The sequence below is a fragment of the Aptenodytes patagonicus genome, chromosome 10, assembly GCF_965638725.1.
Source record: "Aptenodytes patagonicus chromosome 10, bAptPat1.pri.cur, whole genome shotgun sequence".
In the NCBI taxonomy this organism is placed as follows: Eukaryota; Metazoa; Chordata; class Aves; order Sphenisciformes; family Spheniscidae; genus Aptenodytes; species Aptenodytes patagonicus.
Genome location: NC_134958.1, coordinates 7,228,053 through 7,254,378, shown reverse-complemented (window position 1 = coordinate 7,254,378; position 26,326 = coordinate 7,228,053). Strand labels below are relative to the sequence as shown.

General features: G+C 43.0%; 1 protein-coding gene across 1 annotated transcript in view; it reads left to right on the top strand.

The window, feature by feature from the left end:
- The window catches only part of AGBL1 (AGBL carboxypeptidase 1), a 280,171-nt gene extending 256,406 nt beyond the window's left edge, over positions 1 to 23,765 (top strand). The window contains exon 23 of the mRNA XM_076348666.1: positions 20,306 to 23,765. Coding sequence (XP_076204781.1) covers positions 20,306 to 20,612 — 307 coding nt within the window. The 3' untranslated portion in view covers positions 20,613 to 23,765. The remainder of the gene's footprint in view (positions 1 to 20,305) is intronic.
- The last annotated feature ends 2,561 nt before the right edge of the window (positions 23,766 to 26,326 follow it).

Below are 26,326 nucleotides of genomic sequence, written 5' to 3'. Positions count from 1 at the left end.
ACAGAGCTGATAATTGTTCACATTATTCCGTCTGCGTAATAGCATAACAAAATTTCTGGCAGACTTGAATTCACTGCAAGTGAAAAAAAAAAAGCCTAAGGCACTCACAGAGCCATTAAAGAAAAGGGAAGGTTTAGGCTTTGACCTGTGACAGTCATTTGCCTCCTTTGGCTGCACCTCTAAGTTGAGCTGAATCAAACTGAAAGTAATCATGGACTCAATGGTATGTCTCTGTGGGCAGCAGGTTGCTAAAGGGAGAGAGGGCAGCAGTTCATGTACCTTAGAAGAAGGCATTTCTTTCACTGGTTCCTGATTAAAAAGGATGTGTGCCACAAAACTGTGTGTGGGACCTGTGGGTGATGACAGCCTTTGGGGATTTTCACCCTTTTGATTCAGAAAGTGAGGATTCAAGTTGTGGAAGGGATACCTTTTAGATCAGATTGTTTATGAGTGAACGATGTTGCTGAACTAACCGATAAATAAACAATGATTCTGGAGTAAGAGTCTGCAGGGAAAGAAAAGTCCAATCCTTCCTCTGATAAATGTCACTCCAGTCGTATTGCTTTTGTCTCCTATTTCTGGAAGTAGAACTGAGGTTTGTAGGTTAAAGAAAGGTTTGGAAGGAAATTGAGAGTTACAGAGTTGGGATCTATATTCTTTGATGTGACAGATCACACCAGATCAGGTTGACTACTGTCACATCAGAAAATCAAGCTTAAGATGCCCATTCTGTTCTTTTTCACTAATACTTGGCATAAGGACCTTCCTGAGACCAGTTATTCAGGGACAAAATAGAAACGTCTGAAGGAGGATAGGGAGGGAGGGAGTGAATACAGCTTATAACACAGTAGTCATGGTGAAATTGCCAGTAACCAAATAGATTTGTTTAACTACTTTTGGATAATAAGGATTTTATTATTATTATTATTATATTACATTGTGCCCGTATGCTCTTCTGGGCACCCCACATGTGTGCATATGGATTCTCTCCTTTGCTGCGCATCTTTTGAAGCAACATGTCTAGCATTCAGCCTCTCCTCCATCAGATGCCCTTATCCTCCCGGCAGTGATTTCCCATGATAAAGGCTTCATGGCTCACCTCCCTTGAGTAACAGAAATGTAGCAAGGGTCTCATCTGAGGTATTTAACAGAGGGCTCAATACTTCTGGTGGAAGGAGGGGTGCTCACACAAAGCTGTAATGACTAACTGTCAGGGAGATGCATGGTGTCCTTTCAGCAACTGAACACAAACAGATGAGGGTGACGGTGGTATTTCTCCAGTCTCTTAATTAGAGCTATGTGATAGCAGAGGCATAAATGGAGATGTTTTCCATCATCTCTGGAGGGAGGTAGGGCAGAGAAGCTGGTTTGCTTTTATTAGCCCCAGGCATCCTTTGCACTGTGATATGTGTTCACCTCCTCATTTTTATCACTCTCCCTTTACCTGTTTATTTCTTCTTTTGTTTCTCCCTGCATTCCTTTCCCTTCCTTACCACCTTCAGATTCCTAACAGGAACCTAGTTTCCATTTTAAATAACTGGAACCTCCTGTTTTTCCGTAACAGATTTCCACCTGTAGGTTTGTTACGTATAGGTAGCTCAGTGCTGCAAATAAAGGAAGCTGAGACACAGTTAGAGTTAGTGAATATTCCTAAAAAGCTGAAAACAGAGCTCAAGAATTATATTCCCAGCTCTGAACTCTCACCTGTAGGTACTGTGTAGGTAAGTGAGCTCTTTTGCTCCATGTCATGTACAACAACGCACAAGCACAAATGTGATGCCCCACAACATCTCCTCCTGGAAGTCCAAGGAAATGCAAAGTCCCTTCTGCTAAATTCAGAGGTTTTGGCAGGTAGACAGCAACAACAGGAGGTGGAAACAGACAGCTGTGCAGGGGAGGAAATGGTGATATAAATACATGTTTAATTGCAGTTTAATTACAATTACTTACTAGGCAAAGTTTATTTAAATGTAGCATAATTAGAGTGAGACCTTGATTTAATCACAGTCTTACCAGATACGGTTACTACTATTTTCCTTCGCTTCCTCCTCCACCTCTTCTTACATTCCCTCTCCTGAACTTGCCCAAGGAAATTAAAAGCCAAGGCTTGAAGTAAGCAGAAGGTATCCATCTTGGAAAGTTTTCAGTTGCCTGGAAATTCAATTGCCAGGTGGCTACCAGCCCAGAATTTTCTCCCTGGAAATTGCGAAACCCCCACTCTGTCCTGGCAAGCCGTTATTCTTCCTTAGCAGCTAATGATAATGGATCCTCATTAGCTGGGAATGACTTATCATGTATATAATTCATCACTGATGGCAGACCTCATAACCCATCTGCTCACAATGAGTAAATTATATAGCCCAGTCAGATGAGATGGATTGTTCTTTTTGATCTACCTTTGGAGCGTCTCCACATCCTGTTCCAATCAGTACATAGTTTGTCTTCGCCCCATGATCTAGGTGAACATGAGGAGAGACATTTGGGCAAACCCTCTCAAGCAGCTGACCTCCGTTCTCATCATTCACCATTTTCCCTCTTCCACTGCTGCTTCCTCCTATGCTCCTTGCCATGAGTCTGGGCATGGCAGTAGCTTACTTGTTTAGGAGACAAGCACTAACATCAGACATCTCCTGTGGACCTATTGATATGTTCATGGGTTGCTCCTACATGAAAACTTTCCCCACTCTAATTATCATCGTACTTGGCTCTTTCATGGATGTTGCATGTTTAAAACTCTATTAAGTAGTCCCAACCAGAATAGGAAAGGGGAAGGATAGGTTATTCTTCTACCTTCCCGTCTGAGGGCTGCCTCCTCTCACCTTCTTCCCTAAGGGTTAGTCATCATGTGGCTGAAAGCCACTCCTGAGAGCACAGTTATTCCCATCCTTCACCATGAAGAAGCTGAGGCATAGACGAGTCATAGCTGGTAGTCTGCATAGGCGTGGCAGACTGTGGTGGGAGGGGAAATATGCACAGCAACTTGCCAAAAACATGTGGCAAACTCATGGTCAGGCTGGGATTAGAGTCCCTAAAAGAGCAGGGATTCAAATATTCCTTTTTGGTCTGCTACTTGAGTCTCTCTTCCTATTGCCCGTACATTGCTTTGAATTGAAACAAATTTGAGTATTTCCACTTGCCTCTGTGAAATACACTTCACGTATCTACATACTGATATTATTCCAAACATTTTTTAGAGAAATCTTACAACTCTCTACAAAGACACATAGGATAAATTCTGAGGTGTACCACGCATTTTGGTGCAGAGGAGTGGTGCCCAGTCCACCCCAGTGCCAGCCCTTGGCAGGCAATTCAAATTTCTACCACTGCCTCAGCTGACAGCTACCACCGAGGCCCAAATATTTTTGCTTCCATTTAGGGATCTCTTATCCCCGTTCTTGGACAGTTCTGCAGAAGGTCTCCAGAGGTTCTTTTCTCTCTGGGTGAAATCTGGTTCCCCTCTGAAGTCTGTAAGCTGTTAGCAGGTTTGCTGACTTCAGTGTAAATATCATTTGCTCCTTCCATACCAATACCAGTTAATTCATGTTGCCTTACTTTGCATCTGTCTCAGTCTTTTTTTCCAGCAGCTCTAAACAAGGGAAGGAGTTAAATCTATCCATAAAACTGTAAAGCTGTTCATTAATTAATGCATATTTTCTTCTGCCATTGAACCATCCTGTCCTTGCCTGAAGGAAAATTATGAACTGCTGGGGTCTTTGCTCAGGGAACCAAAACCAAAGACATGGAAACGTCCCTCCCTCCTTTTCTGTCATAGTTTGCTCTGCTTGCTTTCTTTTTCTTTCTTTTTTTTTCCCCCCTCTCTCCTTTATTTCAGATGGTCCTGACATTTTAACAGACTCTCTGATCACTTCCAGGTGACCTGACCATCTTTTGTACGGTTCTTGTCATGATTTATCTGGATGAGAAAAAAGTAGGAAGAAAAAAAGCAAGAAGAGGTTTTAGTTCTTACTGTCCTTCCTCTCCTGGCCCTGAGAACACGTCCCTCTCCGTGTCATTCAGACTGGCGCTCTTGGTGGGGAGGAGATCTCTCCCCATCATAGGCTTTTTAGGAGCTGAGGGTCACTGAGTCCTTCATACCCCTGTGAAGTGGGTAAATACGCTGTGAAACCTGTTTAACCTGTTGTGCTGGGCTTTGCATTGCAGATCACAATAAATCACACAGAGCCAAATGGATTTTTCCCCCTGCTTTAATATTTATTTGGTAGTGAATTTTTAATAGGGAGGGACTTTCACTTGTCATCCTGAGAATGCCAAGTGGGCAAAAGAAGGGAAGGGACAAACTTAAAGGAATGGATGCAAAACATTGGGGGAGAGAAGAGAGGAAAGATGGGAGAAGGAGAAAAAGGGAATGGGAGAGGGAAAGGGGGAGGAGAACAGGGAGGCAATAGTCACTGCAGCATCTTTATTTGAAGATGAGTTTCTCAGATAACAGCAGCTTAGTGCAGCTCCCTGCCCTCACAGCCGTGACCAGTTCACACACAGAAGGGAAGCAAATAAGCCTGGGAAAGTCTTTGACCCAAAGATATTTGTACCCTTCCAGAGTTCATTTCTCACATTTAGCCTTTCTGTCAAAACAAATAAATTAATCAGTGATTTGTGAGCCCAATTTGGCAAAAAAAAAAAAAAAAGGAAACTATGGTTGTGGTCCAAAATCCATAATTACATTCTGGTGCTGGGTGTGACGGAGAGAAAGGGATAGAGAGCCACTGCGGAGACAGGTACCATTGAATAGCTAAAGAGATGGTGTGGAGAGGTACAGCAAGTGCTTCAGACAGATGACGAGCATGAGATGGAGTAGGTATATAGTTAAAATTAAAGAGATGGATACTATGAGTACACATGGGAAGATACCTTGGACAGGCCTACTGTGAATAGATGTTGCAGGAAGAGGGATATTGTTAGATAGACAGACGCTGTCTGGGAAAAATGGGTAAGGCAACAAGTAATGCTGCAGCTAGGCACATAAAGATTGATTCTGTTGATAAATAAATTCTATAAATAAATACTACAGAAAGATATTTCAGTAGCCTGCCATCTATGAATATTTGACACACACATCTAAGAAACTGCATAGCACCTCATCCAAAATAAACGTAACCAAGCAGCTACTAGGTATGTGTGCGATCATACTGTTTAAACATTTAAGAGATGTTAGCAGCTGCAACAAAAACAGCAATTTATCACCTGATTCAAAGCTCATTTCGCCCTGATGGACACATCATTGATGGCCTGGCAACAGCGTGGCAGAAAAGGCCAGGCCAGCAGGTAGACAATTAAGTGCTGAAGCAACATTAGGTAAGTAAATGGGAAAATACAGTGTTTGGATTTCAGAATTGGAAATAGGCCGCAATCTGGGTATGAGCTTCCAATCTTGTATCCCAGCTTCCCAAGGGATGACACATTTCAAAATCATTTCTACCACTATGCTGTAGTGGCCCAGGCCTGACCTTATGGTCCTGTCTGTCCCATGCTGCTGTGCTAACCCCGCAAGCCCCTGTAGGGAGCTCCGTTCCCAGCTCTCCTCAGCTACCTTATTGACCTCAGCAAGCAGTCGAAAGTCCTGCTACGGAGTGTCCTGTCAGCAGTGCAGAAGGTCCCGTTCTCCTGTAATAGGCTTTGGGCAAGAGTTCTCATCTACATGGACACCTATTCCTGTTGAGGCTGTCAGGCTTACTCCCACGCCTGGCAGGTGCTGCCCAAATTGAGAGCCTTTCCAGGGAGGCAGATCCTGTTGTGGTTCCTGTGGTCAGCAGTCCTGAGGCCTGCCAGGGTCCAGGGCATCTGAGGAGTGAATGTACTTTTGTACTTTACATCTTTCCACTCTCACTGTGTCTGTCCTCTCTCATCTCAGACTTCTCCTGGGACTTAGAGAGGGCCCATTTCCTTGCTGTGGTCTAGACTGAGGTTTTTAGTGCTCCCACTGAATGGACTTCTGTACCAGCTGCTGTTTTGTTCACCTCTGTAACCACCTTTCTACCCTGTGCTTTGGCAGGATCTCTCCTTTTGTTGACTGCTCAGCCCCACGTCAGGGATGCTCATTTGGGGGCTATTGGTCTCCACTTAGCATGTGTTATCACAGTGCCCTTGAAGCAGACAAGTTCCTTCTCGGGGTGCTGGTAGGCATCCTCCAGGTTACTGCTAATGCTGCTTGTTCAGCACAGTCAGCCTGTGCTCTGAACTCTCTGAGAGTTTATGATGCACCTCAAAGTCAATCTGGCATATGCCAGATTTGGTTTGCTCAGTTCATTTTCTCTGTGACCTGAACATGCCCGGTATGCAGGTCCACCGCAATGGAAAGACAAGCACATTAACCTCAGCTCTTCTTCTACAGCACCTCCTCCCCACTACAATTAATGCTTTAAAACAGTCCTTACCACACACTGTTTGATTTCAATTCTTGCTATCACAGGCATTATATTAGGTGTATGTTTTATAAATCATTCGATCTAATGCACACTCATAAAGTCTCACAGAAAGAACCCCACAAACTGTCTTTTAGCTTGCTATGAATGCTACCTTCAGGGCCCAAATACTAGTCCATGGGGAGGAGAGGAGATTATGTATATTTTTAATGGCTTCAAACACCAAATTAAATTTGAAATTAGCATTGAACCCCACCATCCATTTCCAGTAATGATGCTTAATGTTATCGTGAGAGAATCAAGGGCTTTACATGGTAGGTGTCAATTGACTCTTGTTCAGGAAGTTGTCCAAGGGCTCTTGGGTACGACACACTGGGAAAGTGATTAAAACCCTGTCAGGTTAAGTAAGAATAGTATTTTTGGTTTTCCCCTCTCCCCTTCATTTCAGTCTTTCCTAGCAGCCAGTTTCTATCTCCAAGGATATATCTTGTAATAATAATTGCTTGTTATCAGTGGATATTTTCCAGTACAGCAAAGATATCTAAATCCAAAGTCTCCAACAGAGGAAATTGATAGGTCTGAGTTTAAGGGGTGTTAGGTTAATCCATCTCCAAGGAGACCCTCTGTAAGAAGTGAAATGTTAGGCATTTCCTGACTATAGGGAGTAGCGTGGGAGAAGGGTGTGCCAAGCTTCTGTGGGAGCAGACCTTGAATGCAGCAAGGGAATAGACAGCTCAGGAAATTTTCTTCTTCCTTGATTGTCTCCCTGTGGACTTCTCTTGCATTGGAAATGTCTAGAACAACACGAGAAGGTGGAAGGAAGCATCTCTGAAGCTAGAGCTATTGGTTTGTGGTGCCTGGCTTTGCTCCTTTGTCATCACAGATCTTTGGACATATAATTTACCCATTTTGCTTAATGAATTCACCCTCAGCAGCTTAGGTTAATATGACCCTAATTGTGTGAGTGTATTTAATTCTGTGCTTTTTTTTTTCTCCTAAACTCGTAGGAGACAGTTACAGCAAATACATGTGCGTTACAGAAAGGCAACCAGCAGGATCTGTGCCCCCTTTCACTGAGACCTGTTGCTAGGAGCACAGCTGGAAAAGGCTGCCTAAGGGATACCCTGGATCAGTGTACACAGCCTCTCTGACCTTGCTTTGCCACTTCCCGAGCCCCATGCTTTCCCAGAACTACACAAGCAGGCACCACTCCTCCAGCATTGCCTGCAATTTGCACCGTGCCTTGCCATAGTGCCCATCTGTGGAGTAAGTGTGTAAGGCTGACGTGAAAAGCGCCATAGGCTCTCGCTGCTGTTGTAGTTATGATCAAATGATTGTCATTGCACAGCAATCCTTACTTACTGGCAAACTAAGAAATACTCTATTAAGAATTAAGGATCTAGGTCTTGTACCTTTGCCAAGTTCTGACAAAGGCCATATTTCTTCTATGTTGCATTCTTTAAAATTGTTCCACTGGCTGTTCGCTGAATTTGGAATTCTTTGCTTCCCATTCTAAAAATGACAAGATTTAAAGCGGTGGTGTTCCCTGCCTCAGAAATGGCTGCAAAATTAGTGGTGAATGATGCTGTTCAGGAGTTCAGCTGCTCTGCTGGGACATGCCGGTGCAGTTCCATGCACATCAGCAGACCTTTTCCTGATAAATCATCAGACTGCTTCCCTTGCTCTCAGAAAACAGTATGGGGTGCTTCAGGCTGCAAAGCTTGTATGTAAAGTAAATGCATTGTTATTTAAAAGTGATTCATATTGTTGGGAAGCCCAGAAAGGTAAGCTGATTGGTGGGTAAGCAATGGCGTGTAATAGCCCTGAGAAAACTGCTGTGTAATAACAGCTTTGATTCCTTGCAAGATAAAACCGTATAATGTTGCCATCCTTCCTATACCTTTCATGTGTACAGCACTTCATATACACTAAGTGTATTACTTTGTCATCTGGACTGATACCTGGTCTGATCCTCTTGGGCTTTGCTAGTCTGCTTGGGAGAAGTATGAAGTTTTCAAAGTTTTAGGCTTCAGGTAACATCTAAATTGTAGATTTCTGAAATCGCCTTGGCAGTGTTTCTTGATAGGCTGCTTTTTGAGCTAAGCTGATAACCCATCTTGCCTCAGAGATGCTTTTTTTCTCCTTGATACTGAATTGCCTGTATCATGCACCATTAAATTTGACACGGTTTGTCTGCAGGTTGGCTGTGCAGAAAAGGAGAAAGTCCAGCGTAAGCTTGGCAAACTCAGGGTAAAGTCAGCAGCAGTCTGACTTGGCTGCACCTGCTCTACCATCCTATTATCTCCACCATTCCGAGAGCCTGGGTTCTTCAGCAGCACACGCTGCTTTTTTAAGGGGTTGTGTGTTACTGACACTAGGACTGTTATCGCAGGGGTACCTATGTAAAGCTGGTGCAGCAAAAAGGTCTGTGGAGAAAATGACGCCTACATGATTTGACAGAGAAGAAGGAAAGAAAAGAGATTCTATCACAGCTCACACCAGTCAGGAACTCTGTGTGCATTCATGAATATAACCTTCCCAAATGCATTCCCTCTGTAAAGTGTGTATGTATATTCTAGCACTTGGATTTGTGCTGTTTGTACTGGCAAATATAATTTTGTGGGGCTTTTTCAATGCCTTGGGGGACAATTCGTGAGCCAGAAGTACTCAAGATCTGGTCTCTTCCTGGTGTTTCAGTTCCTGCAAGACAGAATCCACCATGAGAAGAGCAGATGTGACTTTATTTTGGTGCAATAAGCAGCTTCCTGAAGCAAAGAGACAAAATGAGGAGCTAGGAAAACATAAATGCAAAGGCAAATGCCAGGAAATACAAGACTTCCTGACTAATGAGGTTTTCAGGTCCAGTGGAACGGGCATGCACAAGTCCTCAGCCTTTGTTTCCTCGAGCTGGATGGCTGGCTTTTTCTGCTAGACAGGCTAGCTGGACAGCTTAAAATCAGAGGCCAGACTGGGTACAGAAAATCTGGCAGCTTGCGACGGTTTCTTTCCCATCTGAATAATCTCCCCTTTGCTTTTATGACTTCAGTTTTTTTCAGTACTGCAAGAATTACAATGTTTCTCTTTGAAATATGACCTGGCAGCTAATTCTTGGTATTACTGAGCACCTCTCTCTCCTCCTGGTGTCAGCAGGAGTCCTACATCCTCATCATTCCTCCAGCTAAACTCTACAGTCCTGCCTGGCAGAATCATGAACACTCTCTTCTTTCCCTAATGGATCTGGAAATTTGCTGTTTTCCTTACTGAAGTCTTGGTTTGCTGAGAGGAGGTTTTGGACCAGACCCACCAAGGTTATTAAGCACCTATTTTCTTAGTGCTTTCAGTAGAGAGAAAGGCACTTACACAGAAGAAGCAATTAAACAGCTTTGCACCCTCATTCAGGCTAGACAGGTGATGGAGGGCTTCAGACACACCCTGGCTCTGCCACCGTGCCATAAGCTTGCCGGACAGGTAGAGCGATGGAGCCTTCTGTGTCCATGTTATAGGGGAATTGGGGCAAAGAGAGAAAAGCAGTTTGCTCAAAGTGACTGCAAGCCCACCGAGTGTAGAACCCGTGTCTTTCAAACACAAGGGTTTTAACTCCATGATTCAATTTTCCCTCGATGCACAGCCTGACATATCTTTTCAGTCACTTACTCTGCACACAAGAACTGACCTTTTATCATTTTTGGTTGTAAATCAGGGAGTGACGTTAAATGCTCAGGGTGGTTCTCTATGAAGTGGTTGTTTCACTGCTCTGCAAGCTGTGCTCTAATTTGCCCCATCCATCCAAATACATGTCTTATTTTGACTAAATGAATACTTTTGTCAGTTTACATTGCTTCAGCTTTCACTCAGAATATGCTTGCTTCTGTGATGTGTTAGTATTCTTTGAAGAATTTTAGTGGGAATTTATATATGCATATATAAACACACACACACATATTCACATAGAGAAAAAGTAAGAAAATGTAATTGCAACCTTCAGATAAAACACATAGAACATTTTGGCAGGCATTTGAAAATTGATTTTTATAAAATATTCAGGAAATACTCACGTTAACAGTGATTTTAAAAATTGTTCCCTGCTGGGAATTGATAGATGCTACAAGCTACAAATGGATTCATTTGAAAACAGCATCTCACTGTTACACAGGTGAAACATTGTTAAATACCTACAACAGGAACACAGAAAAGTATTAGGAGATCTCTTGTACAAAAAACAGCAACGGCAACTTTTATACGTGTGCTTTACTATGCTCTTTTTGCAAGGTGATGCCGTCTCCTTCGATCACAGCAAATGGTGGTTGTTTTTCCTCTTTCCTCTGTTTACTGGGGGTCATACGTTCCTGGCTGGTAGGTCCTTCTGGCTCGAAGAATCCCTTTAAGCCCTCTTTGAGTTCTGAAGCAGGATGAAGGTGATGCTTCATGTTTGTGTCAGCCCTCCATGCCTGTTGTTTTTCTTGTGTGCTAAACCACTAAAAACCATTCATCCTTGCAATTCCTGACAGACAAATTTTAGGAGGCAGGGAGAGCATAATGAGATATTTGCTTTTCTTCATGAAACATCTGGTAGGGCTTTGGCAAGATCAAGGAATTAGCAAGAGTTGCCACTTACATGCTGTAGCTGACATTTTTTTGTTGTCCTTAATGGAGTCCAAAGCATATGCAAATCAGCTGTGTAATGAGTGAGGTTAAGCAAGGTTTTGGATTTGGTTCCATGCGGTGTTAAAAACATAATTGATCAGAATGTTTTGAAATATATTGAACACGAGTGTTCCAATTTGGTTTATCTGAATCTCATTATGTCTGAGAAAAGATTTAGGATGAGGGCAGAGGCTGAAATTTTAACCTGGGTCTATTATCGGTTATCTATGATCACACATACTTCGTCAGATGGTTCTGCTATAAACCCCACTTCAATTTGCTTTAAAGGCAAGATAGATTTCTTTGACCTTGCCTTCTCTGCGCTTTATTCTTATGGGTACACGCACACAGAATCTCTCTCTCTCTTTCCTAATTATGATAGTGACTAAACACACTTATTCTCCAGAGGAAAGGATGAGAGAACAAAAATTATGTATTAGTCTCAGAACTTTTTACGCTGCAGGAAGTTTCTCAGATCAGTTATGATGAACATCCCTGGAATGAGATGCATAACTTTTAGGGGGATTATGATTTTGCAGATTTGTGTTGGATTTATTCCAAGAAATCTGTGATAACATAGGACCTTGTAGAGATGAAGTAACTTTGAGAGGTGGCCATGTTGACTGATGTCCATCAGCTGGAACTTCTTAGGCATCAGTGCTTTGCCATCATGTTGGCCTTAAATTAATTGTTTTCATTATGCTCCAGAAACTGTTTTCTGTGACCCTTAAGCTCAGATTTGCCTGAAGGCTTTCCTTAAAAGCAGAATCCCGTGGTAAACCAGCTGTTAAACCCCCACATAGTGCCATACCCTCTCCCCTATCTGGATACTCCAGAACCAGCATCATTATTTTTACCAGAGCTCAATACTTTTAGTCCCAGTCATTGTTTACCCATTTGTAGACACGTGACTGTGAAAGAAAAAAGAACTACGCAGAGGGTTTCCAAAACAGTCATTCCTTACTTTAAAAGGTACAAAAATGAGTCAGGTTCATGCGGAATAAGGTATATGTCTATATTTCCCTACTGAGAACCCAAATTCTTAACTTTTGCCACACAGTCTTGCTTTTAGCTTCTAGTTTAAGCTCTCAAATAGCTGATGATAACACTTTATGGTTTAGGCAACCATTTCTGCCTGCCTGCTGACCGTCCTAATATATCTCAAGTCCTATCCAAATAGTCTAAGTCCCCCTTCAGGTGACGTGCTGCTTTGTCAACACTCACCTGAAGACTAGAGTCAAAGAACTGTTTTGCCCTGGTCAGCAGCCCACTCCTTCCCTGAGGTTGCTTCCACCTGAATGCAATAGCATCAAGGTTCAGTGATCACCTATTGTTATCTCTCAGCTAGCTGTAGGAGTATCTCCTGAGACCTCCTATGTCTTGTAATGAAAACTGTGCTCTGAATACAGAGTAAACCATGTAATTGTGGGGATGTGTAGGTGTTTGGGTGTCTGAGCGTTCACATATATACATAAACATGTATCTATTATTTATCTATCTGTGAGGAAAGATGGATAAGGGATAGTGATCTACTTTGTGTGCTTGTATAGACATATTTACATATTTACATATACACACACATACATACACACACATCTGTCATAGATAGACAGATTCTCTGAAACCTCAGAGTGGTTATCAGCTAAAAATAGATTTTCAAGAAGAAAAACTAGCAACCAAGAGGTTGCTTTCTCCTCCAAGGGGTATAGTGGTTGGTATTTAGTCATTTACAGCAGTTGTTAGTTAAGTCAGGTAGTAAGATGTCTATCTGTCATCTGGTGTGCAAGTAAATATTTGTATGCATGGTTATCTGACCCAAAAAATACCCTGTACATAAAACAGATATGTAACTAAAACACAGTCTAAACGTATCTTGGCCATCTTAAAACATTTTGCTTTCAAAAACCCCAAATCCTTTAAGTCGCTCAGAGAGAACTAAGGGATATATACATATGGAACTTGGACTTTTGAAATTAAATATATAGAACCAATTACAAAACTTGGATGAAGTCAGTGGAATTATATGAAACAGCACCAAGGGAAAAAAGAACCCAGGAGAACCCGCATGCCTTTACACTATTTATCCTCAGCAGTACAAATTTTCAGCATCTAAGCCAAAACCTTTCCACATTCCTATCCCCCTACAGTGCCAATATCTCAATTACTGGAAGCACCCAAAAGCAATTGCAAGGATTCCAATAATCTTCCTGTATTACTGTGGCTAGACTGCTAAGTATCATCAATAACATGATTATCATATTGAAAAGAAATTGCTTGAAGTAGAGACACTGTGAGAAAAGCTCCCAAACACTTTCAAAATCATATTTTGAGCAACTCTTACATTATTCAGTGTCCTAATGAGTTCCGGTAGTCTTAGTAAATACCTTCCCATACAGGAGGACTTGACTGCTCATATTTCTCAGGAAGCTTAAGCCGTAGAAAGCCAAAATGTTATCTGGTTTGGAAGCATTTCTTTTGACTCTTAAACTCAGAGTGAAATCCAAGCCACTGACAGTGCTGCCTGGTGGATGGATATTATCCCATCTATTTTTTGTCGCCCATGTTTTATTTCCCGTGTTTATCTGGCGTCTGCACCAACTGTCATAGCTCCATTTTGTGGCTGACTTGTATCTGTTCAAGTCAGTGGGTTTTATTAATGCTTACAAGCCTACAGCTATAAGAATGCTAAAGATGCAACGTTAGCGCTGTGCTGATACATAGATTGCTTCCCCATTAGGAAGAAATTAATGATTGTTCATAAGACTTAATCCACAGCCTTTGGCTTCTCACCAGCTTTTCCATCCTGCAAGTCTAAACACCAGCACATGTGAGTTTTACTGGTTAGCATTAGAAACACGCCTGGATTTGAGCTGAGATATCTGGAATCCAGGAATGCCATGTAATGTCAAGCTAGTACCCTTCAAATGGGAGAAAAATGCCTGCTTGTCCTCTAAACAAACTCGTCTTTCACAGAAGGATCAAAGCTGTACCAATGACGTGATGTAATTCAATCAAATGCAGCTCTTCGTATTCATACAAAGCTTTTCAATTTCCCAACCACGTGTAATGAGAGGTGTGTACTCAACATCTCCTCTGCTCTTACAGCAGTCATCAACCATCTTCTCACCAGTAAGGAGAATGGAAAGTCATTCCTGAGAAGACTAAGAGAGCTTCTGCTAGATGCAAGTAAAATGCTGTCCAGGGCTAAATTGTTGCAAGCCTGAATGAACATTAGGGGACAGTATTGGCCAGGAGTCAGTCTGTTTCTTGCTCTTCATGCTCTCCCTTTATTTACAAGTTGTCTTCCCTTCTCTCTAAATGATAAAGCCCCACTTGCTCCTTACTTATCTAACTGGTGCACCAGACATCCATTTTTAATCTGGGCAAATCAATTATAATTATTACAGCCTACAATTACCCTGGGAACTCCTGAAAAACTAATTAGTACGAGTCTTAGCCATGAATTACACCTTTCTCTTGGCTATTTGCAGCAGGAAGAAAAAAAAAAACAACAACAACCTACACTCAAAAGGAGACCAAACATCTCTTAGCCATAGCAAACAGCATTCAAGGCAGTGTTTAATTATGTTCATATTGTTCGTGAAAGGATGGGCCATGGTGGGCTGAAAGCCAGGGCACCTGGTGTTGCCTAGGGCTTAGCAAGCGTTGTCTCAGGAGATGTTGTAAGATGTAAAAGTCCTTGGCAAAGAGTCTTTAGAAAGGGAAATCTCATGGGAGCCTACAAAGTTCATATAACTATTGTTTACTGTGTAGCAACAAAGAAGGCAAATGCAATAGTTCTTTACGCTGGAGCCATCTTGCATCAGTGCATAGCTGATTCCCTCCCTTGGCGAGGTCAGGGACTAAATAGAGCCTTGTCTGGCTTTTCTCAGGCAGGAGGGGAAGCCAGGCTGCTGTCTGGGGAGCTCCTGAATTGCAGAGATCAAATTGGAAAGTCATTACAAGGTGTGCACCACACCTTGGAGCAAGTGAATCAAGACACTAAGGGCAGACTAAAGCCCTTCTTTGTTGGCATCTTGTTGCTGTAGTGTAATTCTTACAGGTGTAATTACCTAAAAGCATCGTAGTTGTTTCATTTATGTCCTAAAATACTACTTTATGAAGCTATTAAAAGCAGAATTGTACTCTGGGATAACTGCAAATGCATCTGCTTAAGATTCATTTTAGATTCATTACCAGACTTCAGAAGCAGTGTTCCTGTAAAATACTTTTAATAAAATATATGGATTCCTCAAAAGCAAAACTGTGCAAGACCACACACCCTTTTTGATTCAGTGACATAGGTGGAATTTTAATGTCAAAAAAAAGAAGGGTAAGGCAATCCCAATTCACTGCAGAAAGGGCAGCGTATCTTTAAATGCTACAGAACACTTTACTTACCAGCATGTATATAACTGTTCATACAATTGGCAAAACTGTGTTGGAAAAGAATGAGAGATTCCTCTTCTGCGCAGGTGGTAACTGTGGTCAGGGAACTTGCTGGGGTCTCCAGTCCCTACTTGAGTGGAGAAAAAGCGCACTCTTCTTTCAGGTGAATGTTGTAATTGCTGAGAACTTGGCCTGTTTAGGTCGGACATAAATCTTTTTTCTGTTTTCTCACAGTGAATGTCTGATATCTTGAAAAATTTCAAGAAAGCCGTTTCCTGCCTTATTTAGTCTATGAACTGTATCAGAGACGCGCTTGGCTCCTTATACACAGCCGTATCCCTGCATTGGGCAGCTTCCAAAGGATTGGGACATAGCATGATGGAGAGAAGGTTTAGGAAAAGGAGAAAATAGGGTTACAGACAGGGTGATTATGCAGCTACTGGGATGTTATTTTTCACTGCAGACAGAAGATGAAGACATATTTGCTTGTTTGTTGATACATTCTTCATGGGGAGTCATTGATATGTCCATGACCAGTGGCGGTCCCCAGACTTAACTTTTTCCTCCTTTTTGTGTGAAGCATTTAACCACTCACTTCCTAGCTTCGCTCTGGCAAGACTGCAGCAAATTTCACAAGAGTGAGAGGAGCAATATGAAAAAAAAGTAAATGCTCCATTTCCTTCTCTAACGCACTGCAACTGCGAGGCCTGTCAAGTGAAGGTCAAGCAGCAACCCTGAACAATAGTCACAGATTCCCTAAGGGGGACAGTTGTCAGTGCCTGTTCTTTCCAGCAGAAAAAAATAAAACACATTCTATTTTGAGCCAGTCAGTAGAATATACAGAGAGCGAGTGACCTGCCACACAAGCAAAAAATGAGTGAAAAATCCAAGAAATTACTTAGGACATCTCTAGTTTTTCTCCATTCCCTAGAAGTGTATGCACAAGTGAAGGAGAATTATGTATGGAGCAGAGATCATCCCCATGTACAGCATGTAGCTACAGTTTATCAATCACAACTATAGACTGTCTTTTCTTATGTGCAGTTCAGCAGGACAGCTGACTTGCAAGGTTTCTGTCCAGCTGTGACCTAACAGGTAGGCTGACTTCGAATGAGGGGTTTGCAGGGAGGACCTGAAAGAACTGTTTTTCAGTCATACCAGAAAGCCCCAGTTATGCTGACGTGTAAGGAGGAACGGGGCTCCCTTCTCCTTCTCCTCATGTTAAGTCAGCAAAAAACCAAAATCATTCTACAGGGTACCAAAGCTTGCTTGCTTTCCAAAACCAAGCAAACACACATACACACATACAAAAGGAGAACTAATTAAGATCCAGTCATATCTCAATAAATATGCAAATTAAAAATGAAAACAAAGAAATTCTATTTGTCACATCATAAAGTTGCAAATTGCTGTTGTGGTTCCCATCGGCCGGAATACATGAGGGCTACAAGGCTGTAGGTTTTGAATTAGTAGATCAACCAACGTGTGTACATGTTTTATTGTGATAGCTGGGGGACTGTTGGCCGTAGATATATTATCAGCCTTCCCTCCCCCTCTTCTGTACTGCGTTCACGTTCAGTGGTATTCATAGACTATATTTGTCTTGGAGTTCTCTAATGTAATGTCATTGGTTTTCCTCATTGTTTACCTTCTGTAAGACAACATCATTATTCTTTGGTAAATCTGTCTCATGTCCCTGGGGTTTTTCTCTTTAGTTTTTTTTGGGGGGGAATTCTTTTGCAGCTTTTATAAAACAGATTTAAAAAACAAACAAACAAACAAAAATATCAAGAACATGCCCCTAACAAAAAACCCCACAACTTTCTGTCGGAAAAGAACGAAAGGCACACCTTCTGCAATGGTATGCAATAGTCTAGATGTTGGCATTTCTGCTTATTACCGTGTTTCAGCATTTGCATTCTCTCCTAAAGGAGCTGGTCTTTGTGATGTGGAGAAGCAGCATGTAATGACTTTGGCAGCTTCATTAGTGGGACTCTAGCTGGCTCCCCAGCATGCCGCATGCTGCCACCTCTCCTCTTTCAGAAGAACCTCTAACCTGCTGGTTTGAACTAGCCCATTTGTATCGCTTTGCTACGTGTTTTAAATCTTCCCGCAGCAGAAAGAATTATTGGGATGGAAGATTCCACATAGTAAAGAGATGTAGCTTCTTTGTAGAGTTTGGTAGTGTGATAAAGAGCCTTTCAACTTTCAAGTCACCAGTGTGATTACATCCTGCATTGGCAGCGAGAGGAAGTTGGTACCATCTATTTGCTGCTTGGTAGCTCATTATGTGATTTGTGGCGGTGGCACTGATCCAGCGGGTATCAATCCATATTGGAGAAACCACTACTAAAGCCAGTGCTAATTGGCTTGCTCGTTCACTGTCATAGCAAAGGAACAAAGGGCAGAACAAACTAGGAAGAAAATCTTCTTTCCTGACCTCTAAACATGGTCTAGGCACATCCTCACTTGTGGGGAACATCTCCCTGTAATGTATCTGCCCAAGTATTGAATTGTCACAGTCTTGGTGTTTTGTGTACTATGTATGTGGGCAACATGACAGCACCCATCTTGGAAGGGAGAGCTTTTGAAGTCCGTTGTAAAGGTTTTATGCATAAACGCTTGCTTCATAAAGACTGTCCCTTCAGTTTTCAATGTAAGGAAATGGCAGGTTTGTGTGTTTTTCTTTCTCATTCTCTGATTGTTGTCTTCCAGATTTCCCTTCCATAGTAAAATGCTTTTGCACTAGAAGTCATTTTCCCCTTTTTGTCAGAAAACCAGTCCTAAAATCATTTAAGTTATCAAAAAAGTCAGAAGGTCCTTTCTTACTTGGTTTCCCAGCTTTAAGTAATAATAGGGATTTATTTTTTTTTAAATTGTTATCCTGGTAATGCAAATGTTTGACCTTCAGTTCCTGGGTTGCAAACTGAATAATTCCATCTGTAAAATATCAGTGAGTTGGGTGGCAGCTATGCTTTGTCCCAATGGCATTAGCAGCTCCTCCCAAACATACAAGAGCAATATTGAAAGTAGATACGCTTTGGTTCTTTTTGATTGCAAAGCCACAAGAGCAGAGCTTATAAATGAAAAATCTGGTTCCCCTGAGTTTAGGCAGCTTTGAACATTATCATAGGTATTTGGTATCATGGTAATTCATGCCATGCCTGCATACAAAAAAAAAAAAAGAAGAAATCAAACCCACTGGTCAGACTCAGTAGAGACCACTGCTTGTTGTTGTTTGTACTGGGAGGATTGTCCTGGTTTGTTTGTTTTGTTTCATGTCACGTACTCAATTTCAGTATGAGTTCTTCCTGACCCAGATTTCTGAGCAGACTGAAGTGGAGCCAGAAACTGTAAAAGTGCATAATTATTCTTTTATTTATTTTTAAGCTGTACTGCTCTATTAAGCTTTCAGAGAATCCTTTATACCAGGCCTTTGAAGTAAACTAAGCCAGAGAGCAGCCAGAGAAGAAGTGGGTTGACACTGCTTGTTTCTGCTTGCAGAGTAGTCTGTATACAGTTAGGATCTGGAGTCTCAAAGCTAGGAAAATCTTACGCCTTTTTTGGAGTGCAGAAGAGAGAAAGGATCAATACATCCAAAAGCAATACTTTACACCTTTGGTATGTTCTGAAACCTCAGATGCTGGCACTGCTGTGAAACAGCTGAGAGCTGGAAGATTATTCCGGGTACTGACATGTAAATGAGTAGACCACACATTAAAGCTGTGTATGCTCCATCTGCCAAGCCATTCATTTTTCCCAGCTTGGGACAAATTAGAAACTCTGGCCCAGTGGCGGAAAATTATTATTCCTTTCCCAGTCCCCCAAAGCAATACATTCCCCTGCTTTGAGACTGATTGAAAACATTGACCTGGAGGTGAAAAACACAGTATCTGTCCCCCTGATTCATCCAGACTCTGGCCCAGGCAGCATTGAAACTACAGGCTTCTTTCTGGTCTCAAAAAATTACCCAGCTGCCCTCTTGGGCTAAGGGCCAAATGGGAGCTAGGCGGCTAGGTAGGAGAAAGACCCTATCGCCCAGAACCATCTAGTTTAGTGGTTACAATTCTGCTGTAAATATTGCATTAGGCTAACCTAATACGATATGTATTGAAAGTGGACACGTAAAGAAAGCCTATGACCATTCCTGTAAGTAAATGGCAGGGGGCTAAGGTGGTGTAACCTACCCTTCTGAGATCCAAATGAGGTAGCTGTGACATCCGTTTACAGTCTCTCCTCAGCCATTCAGACTTGCCTCTGAATTTGGCCCTTCCTCGGGAAGTCATGCTGTCAAAGGCTTTTCATGCTCCTTCCAAAACACAAGCACTCCTGGTATTTCTGCCCTCCTTGGAGCCAGTGTGCTCAAAGGAGACCCAAGAGCTTCCGTTTTTTGTTTGCGGTCCCTCTTGTTAACAGTGCTCTGAGCTTGCACAGAACAGGAGGAAAAGATGCCAAAGCACTTCAACCACCTGAATTAATTAGGTCTTACACTAAATGTGGAACTACAGTGAGGTGGATGATGATTAAACCAGCAACTTTCTGGAAACTGAATACCTCCTCCTCTACTGTATTTCAGCTTCTATAACCTTGTAAGTGCCTCAAGGCAAGAATGGTGTTGTCTGTATATAAAGCACTTCGTTTCTGTATAAGCAATAGCAATAAGAGTGATAACAATAATCATTTCTCCTGTGAGGTAGGAAAGTATCACACTTCATTTTACAGATGGTGAAACAGACACAAAGACATACAGGATCTTGCTTAGAGCCACTTCATGCCTTATTAGCAGGGCCAGGATTGAACCCAAGAAGCACATTTCCCTGTTACTTGCGCTTACCCCTACAGAACACACCCTCCTTTGATGACGACCAGTCTCTCTTCTGATTTTTCTGCAGAAACTGCAGCAACAGCAGCCTAGAGACTGAGGATGAACCTCCTTGCGTGGAAGAAATTGATTATAATACTGACAGTTGCTCTGATGGTGAAGGGGACTTCTCGGGGCTAGACCAAGAGATCCAGGAGTGCCTCTCATGGGTGGAAGGAGAGACAGAAGATGAGGGAGTGACTACAGGACAGACATGCAGCTCCAAGGCTCTCAGGGAGCTCTACATTTCCAGCCAACCAGCATCCAACAGTACAGCTCTCCCTCTGCGTTCAACAGCACTTGGGGTGTACAGTGGGTTTGAGAGCAGCCCTGCGTGAACGAGGCTTTGACTTGCAGAGCAGTAAGCAGATGGGTTACTGCTCATGTTTGCCTGTTTGCCAGCTTCAGCATCCTTCCCAGATGTGTTGCTCCAGTTCTGAATAGAAAGTTGACTGTACGTTTGTGTAATTTGTATACATATATGTATATATTGAGAATGACTCCTCGCGCTTTGTACACAAGGCAGAGCGAGGGGCCACTGGCCCAGATGGTACTATGTGAGAACACCATCCATTCCTAAACCTAAACCCCAGTTTCACGGCTGCCTCTAGTATGTGGTTTCATACAGATTGACCTGAGGAATGGTCTTCTGAGACCAAGGAACCAGAGATGATTGTCCTTTTCCAACTTTAGGCTCTTATTATGGGAAGCAGCCTTTGCCTGGAAGAGTGACAGTTACTGTTGCCTTTGGCCAGAGCTCTTCATTGCCATTCATTTCTCTTGAGCTGTAGAGCACGTATCTGATTTCTGTCTGATCAGAAATTTTACGGTGTGTTCAACAGGTTGGGTCAGGCTGTGCATGCTTCTGAGCTGTCATATCTCAGCAACAGGGTGGGAAATCCAGTGTGCCATACCAAGGAAAGTACCCGTGACAATACAGAGTGGTCCTCTGGAAACCTGGGCTGAATTCACCTCTTTGCTGCACTGGAATGAACTAGTCCAGCGTAATCTCAGTTGAGTCACTTCATGCTTGAACTGGTGGGCCCAAGTGTAGAATTTGTTTCACAGATGCTATGAAATTATATTTTCTCTGTGAGACATCCTTCGAGCTAAGAGAGTACAGATACAACAGTTCATCCTGGGGAACTAGAGCTACTTTTTAAAGCTATTGGGAGTGAGAGGGATTTGCAGCATTTTAAGGAGAAAAACATGTTCTCTTGAGGTAGCCAGGGGTCCCCAATATTCTGTCAATAGATTAGTGATGGTGGCAATATCCAAGAGTGCATTTATCCCAAGCATCAGTCCTGTGACTGATTATTCTTTGTTAGTTTTACTATGATACCACTAAGGAAACCTAGTTCATGGAACAGGACCCCATTGTACCAGACAGTAATACAGTAGAAGACGTTACTGGTAGGTTATATATAGGACATGTTCTACCAGTGACTCCCATAACGGAGTCAGAACAATTTCTCCTTTGATCCCCAACTGGAAAAAAATTAGATTTCTCCTGAAATTGCCTGCAAACACAGATCCCGATTCCTGAGAATCCAACAGAGACTGAGAACCCACACGTGTGCCCGACATCCCAAAAGCATGAAGCCCACGTCACCACATCTCACACCTCGTATTGCCTGAACTTCTCATGTGTCTTAGCCTCTGCTGCTGCAAATGGGGAACTGCCCTGAACACAAATGGAACCAATTGCACGATGCAAGAGGCTCCCAACTCTGTCACTACTTTATGAGGCTCCAGGAGAAGGACGAATGTATAGTGTGTTGTAGCATTACAGCATATAAGACCTCCATTAACAGTGATTATTATTATTAATAATATTGATGCATGACTAAAAGCACCATGTCATCCTCTCATCTTTATGCTGTTTGTGGAGAGAATTCCTGGTACAGAATGAGGTTTTCTCTGCTGCATTTCTGAACACCTTTCCCCAAACTACCTAGACATATTTTCCAGCAGGAGCTTGGTCTTTGGAGAAATAGCTTCTTCCTGTCCTGCTGGGTTTTCAGTCCCCAGGTGTTTTAAAGTCTTCACCAGCACGTAAGATTTCTCTGTGTCTCTAGCTCTTTCTTTATGACGCTGCTCAAAAGACAGGCGGCTTGGGTCCTTAGAAGCTGAGCTTCTTAGACCAAACCAATTCATTAGGTATGGTGTGTGTTCTCTGTACAGATGTCCAGCTCTCTTTGCTTTAGTGTGCAGCTTGTTGCACACAATACTGAATTTTCATAAAAGGTTGGCTCACAGGAATGGACATAAAAGTGGTAAAACAGGTGTTCCCATTATAATAGTTTGTATAACATTGCTTCAAAGCTTATTAATAAAAATGATATATGTGCACAGTTAACTTAAAAATCCAACATTCGTATGCATGACAAAAAACTCACACCATGCTACGTCCAGACTGCAGAGCACACAGGCCATGCTGTAAGATCTTCAGCATTCAGCACATCCCCAGGACACAGGGAAAAAAATACCATTGTACATATATGTGTGTGTAGATGTGCATGCATACATCCAGAGCTGCTTTTCTCTCCCATGCTGCATTCTCTACCAACACCCTGCCACAATAACTGAACGATGATTACTGAGGCTTGCCAATGGTACACCTTATTGCAAAGGGAAAAAAAACTTCTTAAATCAACATTTTTCTTAATGAGACACCAATATTTTGGCTATAAATACTATAGGCCAGTCTCAGCCTTCTAGCTGTTTCATTCTGAATTTCTTAAGCTAGGGAGAATTCAGTTCAGTGGGAAAACTCTGCCCTCGTTGTGATTCATTGAATCAATAGACTGCAGAAGAGTTGTCCTATTATAATAAAAGCAGAGATGTAGCTTCCATGCATGCTTGGATCCAAATGTATATGAGCAGTACCAATGTTTCATAGATCCCTGTGCTAGGAGCTGCAGGAAGCAGAGAGATGGCAAAGGCTCTTAGGGTGTTTTTGGTGTCTGGGATCCAAGTGCAGCAGCCGAGCTGGGAGCAAAGTGTCCGTGCACATCAACCACACCTGCATAAATGCTGCTGTGCAATATGAAAAGGCTGGCCAAGTCTTCTCTCTGGCAGCTTCCCACATTTTTGCCACACAACTTGTCAGCAAGTGGTGAGGATGCTGCAGAAGGCAATGACCAGGCGAACAACCCAGCCCAAGGGTGCTCAGCCTGCTGCTGAGAAGGTGGGAGCAGAGGAAGTACAGCAAGAGGGTCGGGTGACCAGCCAGTCGGGAATACCACCTGGAAACCTCCAGCAGAAGCAGTTTTGTGGGCTGCCTCATTTCTTCCAGGAACTTCTACGGGGAGCAGATGCTATTCTTCTTTTGACAGACCTCTAGAGGTCAGGAGAGGGCCTCCATCGTGCACTGCTCTCTCCGCGCTATTAAAATTCTCCCTGAGTCATGGTAATTAAGCAGAACTAGGCTCTGCACAGAGGAACGGAAGTGCATTGACTTTAATAAAACAGAGTGTAAAACAACTTTAGATTAACTCCAGCCTTGTTTATTCTTGCACACTTGTAATTCTGGTTTGGTATTTCCCCAGTGAATGGAGCCATTGTCCCCTGCGCTGAGGCACGTCACCTCACTTCAGCCTGCTAAGTGCGGAGCAGTGAGGCCAGTGCCTTTTCTTGCTGTCGCTAGCTAATCCCAAAGAATTTGGAAACAGCCGATGGAAAAAGGGAGGGAGGAGAGGGAAGTCACCCTGCTCCCCACCGTTGCCGTTCCTCAAGAGTCAGCAAGGCTGTCAGGTTGAGACGCACGCCAAATATTTCCATAATGGCCAGAAGAGATGGTGTCCTAGAGGCACTCGCATAGTCCCCACTGCTAAAGCAGTTCTGGGCTCCTGCCAGGCACATTAACTTTTTTTACTGATGCCTTTTGTCTCACTGACTCTCTTAGTGGCTGTGAATAGCTGTGCTCTCCTTCCTCCCCTCCCATGGCTTACATGACATGGGTAGAAGATGCAGCACTGAGCAGGGCTCACACTGCACCCTCTGTCTCAGCCTCTTGCCGGCTCTCAGGCCGGCCTGGCCACAATAGCCCTTTCCTATCAGAGACGATCCTAAGAATGCCTTGCCAGTGTCTAGTGAAATACACGTGTGTGTAAACCTCTGGGCTAAAAATAAATAATTAAACAATAAAAATAAAAAGAATCAAGTCAGCAAACTAAAGGAAGAACAAAATCTAATTAGTTTTATCTGCTGTTTGTTATGAGGCTGTCAGAGTGCTCTATCCCCTGGTTTTACAGCACTCTGGAAAATAGCAGTGATAATAATAATAAACAACCATGCACTGGGTTGTTTTTGAAGCAAGCAGGAAGCAGATTAAGGAGGGGAAAAGACAGCAGCCCCTCTCCTCTGCTGCTTTTCTCCTTCTGCCAAAAAACAGAGATGCAGGTGATAGCGCTATCTCCTGTCTTATCTGTCCTTGGACAAGATCCACTGCCCCATCCATCACTTAGAGACACAAAGCATGAGTGGGCGACTGTTCAGCAGCCAAGTTGGGACGCTCATATTGTATTTCTTGCTCTGCCACAGATCTCTTATGTGCTCTTGACCAAACTGTTCATCCTCAGCTCTCAGCCTCAGTTCTGATGTGAGGTATAAACAAGGCTTTGATTCCTCACGGCAAATACAGTAAAAAGTGTGAGTGAAAGAAGGTGTGTGTTTTGGGGGAAGGAGGGGAAGAAATAGGGATGTAAAACTACCCAGGTGCTAGCTCTATAGTGATTTCAGCTGTTGCCAGTTGAGAAGGCCACTGGAATTATTCTGTGCAGGAGTGTGGTGGTAGTTGCCATCACTACTTTCCACTTCAATGATGTGCCGTGATGGTGATGGTTCATTAGGCCGTTCCTCTTTAAGCTGTGCTGGATAATTTCAAAAGTCTCTCTTTGCAGGTTGTTATCAGCCTATCCTGCCCCATGGCCTGGTCCTCACAGCGTGGAATTTTTTACACCTGTTTTAGGGAGAGCAGGATTTAACCCTGTGTTTGAAAACTCTTGAATGGTTTTCCAGGCAGAGGGCTGGACACAAGGCTCCAGCTGGAGATAATATGCAAAAGCTCGGAGAACTAAAAACTCTGTACATGTAATTGCATCGGGAAAAGATGAAGAAGAAAGCTAAAGAAAGAAGAAATAAATCAGAGGAGAGGAAGGAGGGGACTCAGTGCAGGGAGGGGGATGAAGAGAGCAGATGGGAATAGGAGTAGGGGGCACTTGGGGGAGACACAGGCAGAGAAATGGGAGAATTGTTCCTATTTGTGCATCCTCTTCCGTCCCCAGATAATGTGTCAGTATTAATGCTATCAAGAAACAACCCTCTCTACTGTAGAATAAATCTGCCACTGTATTCCCCACTCCATAAACGGCAGCCAAGTCTGTATCCTCAGCGCTGCATTGTGTGTTCAGCGCTGTGTTTTGGGAGTGCTTTTCATGATGGTTAAGCCTGTATCATTTCTGACCTCAGGTTTCCTCTCCAGGGACTGACATCCTCAGACAGGTTCTGGAAGATCCATGGCATATTATTGTTGATGCAGCAGTCTGAGGCTACTTTCCTCATCTTTTCTTTGCTCTGCTTCTTTTATTTCGCTTTAAAAAAAGTGGAAGGGAGAGAAATGAAGAGGTGAACAGGAGGGAGTGAGAGAGAAAGGAGAAGGCAGAAAGAAGTGCCCTGCTACTAGTCTAGCAAGATCTCCAGCAAGATGGCGAGGCAGCTATTTTGGCATCAGGGGCTTTTTTAGCCTTTGATCAAGCTGCTTGCAGCTCATGCAGGGACCAGCAAGAAGAGAAGACAAATCTACCACTAAAAACAATCATCCATTGGATGCCCTGGCAATAACTCCAGTCCCGGTAAACTACCATAGCCTTTGGCTAACTGAACTCTGGGCACTGAGGGTTGGCTCCTCATCAGCTGATGTAATTGCAGTCACAACCCTGTTTCTTACCCCCTTGCTCCTAAACGCCTGACTGAAGTCTTTTCCTGAATGGTTTCCAGTGTATGCTCTGGCAGCTCATGCACAGATCTGCAAGGGTTTCCTGCCTTTGCC